This window comes from Castanea sativa, chromosome 5, assembly GCF_040712315.1.
Source record: "Castanea sativa cultivar Marrone di Chiusa Pesio chromosome 5, ASM4071231v1".
NCBI lineage: Eukaryota > Viridiplantae > Streptophyta > Magnoliopsida > Fagales > Fagaceae > Castanea > Castanea sativa.
The window spans coordinates 54,176,701-54,184,482 of NC_134017.1; the positions used below are offsets into that span (position 1 = coordinate 54,176,701).

Genomic DNA, 7,782 nt, shown 5'->3' on the forward strand with positions numbered 1-7,782 from the left:
CAGTTGTTCAACCTTGGCTACGACAACAATAATGTCAACTTCTGCTTTAAAGTAAGTGATTAGTTAGTGTTTATGTTTGTATGGCATGTAATGTGTTAATGCTTTTGCTACTGGCAGTATAGTCAGATCTTCATTTCTTTGTATGCTGCTGGTTCTCCAATTTCTTCAATAAAATTTCCTCTTGCATAAAAAAAAAACTTTCTTACATATCTTTTTTATTTTTGCCAATGCTTATAGCTTATTTCTTGTTAAATTCAACGTGTGTTAATTTTTTGTTTTTGGTGAATAAAAAAAGGGGTCTCTCGTGTGAATTCCTTGACCTCATGTTACGTGATGGTAATGGATAATAACACGTATACCACATGAGTCTTGCTGGGGCAATTCCTTGAACTGCTTTTCTCTGGGTGCTGGGATAAAGACTTTTATCATCAAACTACATCCACGTATGGTAATTCAACGTGTGTTAATTTGATTTTGGAAAAGCAGAGCAAAAATACTTGGAAAATCATAAAAGTTTCTCTTGAGAATTTTCTCTAACTTTCTTGAGAATTTTCAAGTTTAGACGATGATAGGGAAGAAAGGGACTGCAATTGAATGTTTTGGAGGAGTTTGTAGGGAATTAGATTAATTTGAACGGATAGAAATCCTCGCAAGGTTGAGATAGAGGAATATTTTGAGGCCACTCTAACTTGAGATTGACTTTCACGCTCTGTTTGTTTCAATAATGATGTTTTCTAGAAAATGAGTCATTTTCTAAAAAGCATTTTCTATAAAACTATCTCATTTTCCAATGTTTGGTAGCAACTTTAAATAAGTTGAAAAACAACCTCTTAACTTCCTTTATTTAGCTTGCTGTGAGATAGAGTTGTTTTCCAAAAAAATTTAATGGAAAACAATCTTTAAAAATAAGCTATACTTTTTATATTAACCAAAGATAGTTTTCCTTTGGCTTATATTTTTTTTATGTTACCAAACATTGGAAAATAAAGAAAACTATCTTTACACAAGGTTTTCTATTGAAATAAACGGAGCGTCGAGAGTTATTTGGGAGTCACTATTTGGCTATTGAGTTCCTTGGTTTGCCTTTTTGTTGGGAAGACTCATTAAGTAGTTAATATAATATATAGAAATACCACTTAACCTAAAAGACTTAAGTCCAATGAGTATAAGTTCAACTATGTTATATTAACCATTTACTCTTCTCTTTAGTATTTAATATGAGACTTCACTACTTAACCAATCATATTACTCATACTTGAAAATTCCAACAAATCCTCCATTTCATGTGTGAGCCTTCTACGTACCAAGTCACTTATGACACTTAACAATCCAAGTGTCATGTTTCACTAGCACTAATAGTGTGCCTTTTTCTTCCTCGTTCTACTTGATGGAATCCACTAATGAACACTTGCCAACAAGCCTGACTCTGATATCACTTGTTGGGGAGACTTCTTAAGTAGTTAATATAATATATAGAGATACCACTTAACTTAAAATGTATGAACTGAATTATGTTACTATGGATACGAGCTTAACTATGTTATATTAATCACTTACTTTTTTCATTAGCATCCGGTACCGTGAGACTTCACTATTTAACCAATTAAACTACTTACAGGTCATATTTTTCAATAGTTTAGTTTGGTTTGAGTCCCTTTAAGAAAAATTATATCAATAATCAAGATCATGGCAAGTCTAAGGAAATAAAAGCTTCTAGCAAGAATCGAGGACCAAATGATGATAGCAAGGTCCATATAGTTAAGGAGTCAATTACATAATCAGCAAGGTCATGTAACTGTGGAGCTAGTTACATAATCACAATTAATTGTATATATTGAATTTGAATTTTTTTTTTGTTGTAAATTTTCTGTTTATAAATACATACATTGTGAAGCTATTTAATGGCTTGAAAACCCATTTTTTAAATCTTGTGCTAGTTTATTCTTTCATTGTATCACCTCAGAGTCGCATTAAATCTTGTGACAATGGCCTCTCCCTCATTTCGTAATGTCTTCAAGCTTGATCAAGTTTCTTAAAAAAAAAAAATAGAAAAAGAAAAAGAAAAAAGAGACAAGCAAAGCTTGATTGAACAAACTATGATTCGTGGTTTGCCCAGTTCCTCCCCCATTTGAAAAATCATAATTTAATCAGTTTTTTGGAGAAAGTGGGCATTTGTCTGTTTCGCCAAAACTTTTCAGCAAAATACCACATATCTAAAACTAATTAGAGAAATGCTCTTGTTTTGAAACTCGATTTTTGGACAATCGAGTTATAGCAAATTGAAAAATTAAATTTTTTTTTTTTTTGGAACTTGAGTACCATGTGAAGTACTCGAGTTTAGGGAACTCCGAGTTCCTTGAAAAAATTCAAGTGGAACTCGAGTTCTATGAACTCAAGTACTTTACATGACCTAAATCCCCCTGGCATAAAAATGCTACCAAATATGGGGCACTAAGGTTTTTTTATTTTTATTTTTTAATTAATTAAAAAAAAAGTGCGAGTTAGGTGTAAATTTTTTTTCCAATCTTAAGAAGACCTAAAATATTAGAGTTATGCTAGTATATTACAAGTTTTATTATGTAGGTCCTACAAATTGATATGTCACCAATGAAGTAATTCGATACTCATTTATTTTTGTTGAAATACCACATCATTGCCACATCAGTTTATAAGCTTTTTGTAGTAAAATTGTAATAAGTTTAGCATTTTCTCCACAAAAAATAGAATTAATAGAAATACAACACAATCACCATTGAGTGTATGAAAAATGCTAAAACTATTACAAATTTTAAGGAAAAAAAATTTACAAACTGATGTGACAGGAACATGATTGTTGTTACTTATATAATATAATAAAATGAATATTTGAATAACTTTTCTTTTATTGTTGATATGCTAGTTTGTAAAATCTATATAGTAATTATCATTAGTTCACTTTGGGTGAATTAGTCATTTTAACAAGTGAGAATTAGTAATAGATTTGAAATTAAATAAAAAAATAAATATTATTTAAGTGATATTTAGATGTAAAAAGGCCCTGTAAAATTCTCGTCTTAGGCCTCAAACAATCTTGGGCTGGCCTGAATATTGATATGATTTTTCTCTGATTCTCTTTCTCCACACCATACGTTTATAATTTGTGTGAATATGTGATTGTGGTGTTTTTTTGTTTGTTTGTTTTTTTTTTTGTTGATGATTGTGAATTAAATATATGAATAATTGATCTGTGAGTCTGTTATTGTAAATCTGTGATTGTGTTTGTGAGTCTATCTCAGAGTCTGAAAATTATTTTTACTGAGTTGTGTGAGTGAAGCTATATTATATGTAGAGAGAGTAGAGGCGGTAAAGGGTATCTAGTAGTGTTTATTTGTTTGACTGTTTGTTTGGTAGTGGGGAAGCAATAGGGAACATGCACAGACATACAAACAGAGGAAAGTGATTCAGGAAAAAAAAAAATGGTAGAGTAAGGAAAAGTGCGTTAGTATTGCATTATAACAGTGTGTTTGGGACCGTGGGTGAGTAACAAAGATAAAAAGACAAAATAAAAATGTCACACAATTTTTCTTATTTTTTGGTTATACTCCGGCACTCTTAACTTGAAATCCCCTATTTTACTAGTTATGTGAAATTCAATGATAATTTGAATTTGAATTTGAATTTGAATTTGAATTATATATATAAAAAAGTTTGGTTACAAACTTATTTGGATTTATTTTGCTCCAAACCTAAGATGTGGTAATTAAGAGACTATTCATATATAGTTTTATTCATATCACGTGTGAGTTGTTAAGGACAAAGTTCTTGCATCTTGAACAAAGGGATGGTTCGGTGTTTCAATTGTGGTTAAAGATGCAAATGCGATAAAAGAAGAAAATGCCACAGGATGGATTTAATTCGCAGGAGCTTGACTTGATACGTTATAATGGAATCCAAATAGTTATATTGACAGGAAATGGGCTATTTGAAAACATAATGAAAAATATAGCCATTTGGGCTATTTCCCTGTAAGTTAAGTGAATGAAAAATTTGTATTATCATTGATTTTTTACATTTACAAGAAAAAGAGCCCAAATGGCTATATTTCATTAGCTTAACTTGACACGTTATAATGGAATCCATATTTCTGATGAATATTAGATATAAAAATCAATGATAATATAAATTTGAATTTTGAATCAATCGTCCCAATTCCACGAGTTCCCATCATTGTCTTCAGCAATTAATGTCTTGATTTAGTTTTCAATGACATGTGAAATATAGTAGTTTCCTATGTGTTAAATGGGTTAGGTTGGATTGCATATCAGTAGCTTATAAAGAAAGATTAGACATTGATAAAAGCTCTGGTTTTGCCCCTAAACACGTCAAAATGATGCAATAAAGTGAATGCAATCTCTTTGCAAGGCTTGAAAATTTTTCAGTGTAACCTTTTTCTTTTTTGGGGGGATATCATGTGTAACCTAGTCCATACCAGTGTAGCAAAAATTTGAGCATAACAGAAATCCAGCTTGATAGAGCAGAAAGAAGACCTAGGGATAAAATGCTAACCATTTAGAGGTGGTAAGGCTTTCGGGACATGAATAACCTCAAAAAAAGAAAAAAACACATGGTAATGGCAGTCAAGTTCTATGATCAAGTTATTCATGGCATTGATATGAATCCTGAGATACGAGACATAAATTTAGGTGCGCCTAAATTCAATGTGAAGCTAGAGACAGATGGAGCTCACAACTCAGTCCTGTGGACATAAAATTGATTATAGATATATAGCGTTGAGAAAGACGGTTGCCAATATTGGTATGTTTGTTCTTCACAAGTACAATCTTAACCCGAAACGAAGAATGAACAAAGCAAAAGTAATCAAATTAGTCGGTAAGGAATTTTATATCTTATTTGTTACTTGCACCTGCTATACATTAATTTATTATTTCAGTGTTTTCTCTCTCTGAAGGGCCTGAATCTCTTTAATATCATCTTTGAGAAGATTGACTACCTCCTTGAATTTTTTGAAATCAGAAACAACTTCCTTGAGTATGTCTTCTTCCAAACTAGGTTGCCGATTGAAGTCTTCCCGAATATTGGTAAAATCTTCCCAACAAGCTAAGGCTTGTTTATCATTGTTCTCCAATACGAGGTAAAGAATAGCCTGTGAATTTTTCAGAAAAGGCACAAAATGTAAATATCAGTATATCTTCCTTTTTCTGTTTTGCTACCTTATGGAACCTCGTGGAGAAGGCCATCTAATTCAGAAAACAATGAACTATACTGATCAAAAGCATGGGTGGGATATGGACTTTGTGACTAGAACAAGAAGAGCTATGAAATTGAATCTGATTAATTTGAAGAAGTCATATTCTCTAAATTGTTTTCAGAAAGTGCCTCAACTCTAGAAGGATATACCTTATAGTGTGAAAGACTATAGTGAGTTGTCTAAAGAGGGGGATATACCTTAAAGAGTGGACGCCGTGCATCTGAAATCTCTATATTGTTGAAGCATTTGCGATCAAAAGCCTTTTTGAACTCTCCCTGAATTCAAAACAAAGGGTAAGTTGTTTTTGACTCAAACCAAGTGCAAAATCTGTGTCCAAAGTGATGTGACAAAAAACAAAATCATAAAAAGAAGAGGTTGCTGCTTGTACTTAGTGGACAAAAATCACTGTAGTTCGGTTGATCAAATAACCAAATTAATCTATCAATAAGATATTGAAACAATAAGAAATTGATATATCATTGTCAGATAAATAATGAGGTTCTGTGACTCATACCACTAATTGCTTAACATGAATGGACCTAGGATTCTTAAACTTGGAAATCAAGTTATTTAATTCCTCACATCATGCCTTTCATAGTTCAGCCAACTTGGTTGCTGCTTATTTTGATTCTAAAATTATTACTATAGAATGCTTCATGACATCCTGATTTGTGGGTCTAATTTCTATTGCTGACAGTCCAAGACACTTGAGACCTGACTTAATGGCTGAATTTGGCTCATTCTCTGGGTGGTACTCTACTTATTGGCCACACTACGCGGCACTGAGGTCATGGGCTTCACAGAGGAGCAAACGCCAATGTTCAAGCACTGGGGGGAGATTGGGAATGAATTGAGAAAAATTTCACCATCATCACCAATGTTTGCTGCCCTGTTTTCTTCTGTATTTGATTGCATTGCCCCCTTCCATGGAGGTAATTCTCTAAATTTAATAAACCCCGGTTTTCAAAATGAAGAGCAGTCTTATCAAGGATTATCTAAATTCATGTTTCGAAAGGTGCAATGAGGTTGACAAGTTCCTCAAAAACATTACAATTAGCATTTGTAAAGGAAATTGAGAAGTGAAGAGTCTGTCACCTGGTAGATAAGCATTTCCACGAGTAACATTTCAATCTCGTAGGCTTCATGTGGTTTCTTTTGCTTCGTGGCCAGCTCATATGCTGCTTCTAGTACTGCCGCTGCCTCAGCTTCTTTTCCTGTCATTTCTAGCTTTGCCACAGCACTCTTTAACCAAAACACAAAAAGCTCATAAAAATTATATACCTTAAAAAAGATTCTTAAACTTTGAAGAGTGTTCAAATAATTAATGTAGTCTATTCAATTTTTATAGCAAAGTTATCCAAATAAGAGATCTAGCAAAGTATATCTTCCCCCTTCATGAAAAAATGAAACTAATTTCCCGAATTTTAATTAAAGATTCAGAAACTTTGGCTTCCATAAATTGTTTCAAGAAAATCTGTAAATAAGCTTAGGGGAGTAAGTATGTTTAATGAACTTCAATTATCTGGAATAGGAGGGATGGGTGGAAATGATAAACTATGTTATCAACAAGTAACAGAAGTATGACTGAAATGTTGGCAAATAGGAAGTAGAGACCCCCCTAACCTTCAAATGAAAGAAATCAGGTTTTTCCTTTACAAGTGCGTACTTCAAATTTTTTACAGCTTCATTTGGTGTTTTTGCATCTAGTCGAGCTTTGTGAAAATCTATCAATCTCTGCAAGGCTGGTTTGCCACCGTGAATAACACCAATGGACATGGACCTTGTAAAAACAGGTCGATTTCTTTTCAGAGAACGACATGCATAACCCCAAGCAATATAAATGCCGGCAAAGATGATGATGGGTGTTGCAGTTGCTGCCAATCCATATTTAGATTGTATGCTGAGATTTTTGAACATGTTTGTAGCGTAGATTTCAATGCTTCTAATCATATAGCACATGAGAAAATATGCATATTAATTATTCATTCTAGGTGAAGGAAAATTTAATGAATGCTCCTCCCAAAATACGTGAAAGGAGAACTTTGTGAAGAGGATGAGAAATAAAGATGGATATCTTAAAGAAAAACATTGAGGACTACACTAGTAGCTTGTCAAAGCCGATGAAATGGTTCTGATTACAAACTTGTTCCGCTGGTAAAGAAATTAATGCTTTTTCAGGCATCTTTCAGATTGTATGAAGCAAGAACTTTTTCCACTGTTAATATTAATTTGGAAAATAAATTGAAATGGTTCTGATGAAAACCTTACTATGTGGGTCACGAAACATGCTTGATAAGGAATATTTAAGGCTGTATGAGAGGATTGTTCCTCTCCTACACAAGAAGCAATAACTTTATCCTTGTTTTCTTTGGAAATTCTATGCTTTGAAGTAGAGCATTAGACCAAATGTAGGGTTTGTTTTATTTATTTTATTTTTTCACATGAAAAAATAGACAATCTCATTGAATTACAAGGATTTTGACAAATGTCTAGTTACACATAAAACAAAAATTAAAAATAAAAGAAAGAATAAA

At 32.6% G+C, this 7,782-nt stretch overlaps 1 protein-coding gene across 1 annotated transcript; it reads right to left on the bottom strand.

The window, feature by feature from the left end:
• Nucleotides 1-4,740: 4,740 nt before the first annotated feature.
• LOC142636997 (uncharacterized) lies at nt 4,741-7,521 on the bottom strand. The gene is made up of 4 exons (XM_075811289.1): nt 6,872-7,521; nt 6,344-6,490; nt 5,446-5,523; nt 4,741-5,143 (listed from the first exon to the last, which is right to left on the bottom strand). Exons 1-4 carry the CDS (start codon nt 7,205-7,207, stop codon nt 4,922-4,924), a joined length of 783 nt encoding a protein of 260 aa, XP_075667404.1. The 5' UTR covers nt 7,208-7,521; the 3' UTR covers nt 4,741-4,921.
• Between the last annotated feature and the right edge of the window lie 261 nt (nt 7,522-7,782).

Coding starts and splice junctions, on each gene's coding strand:
- LOC142636997 (XM_075811289.1), bottom strand. CDS start 7,207: ATGTGCTATATGATTAGAAGCATTGAAATCTACGCTACAAACATGTTC. Junction 6,491..6,871: donor CTGATTTCTTTCATTTGAAG/GTTAGGGGGGTC, acceptor TTTTGGTTAAAG/AGTGCTGTGGCAAAGCTAGA. Junction 5,144..5,445: donor CACGGCGTCCACTCTTTAAG/GTATATCCCCCT, acceptor AAAAATTCACAG/GCTATTCTTTACCTCGTATT.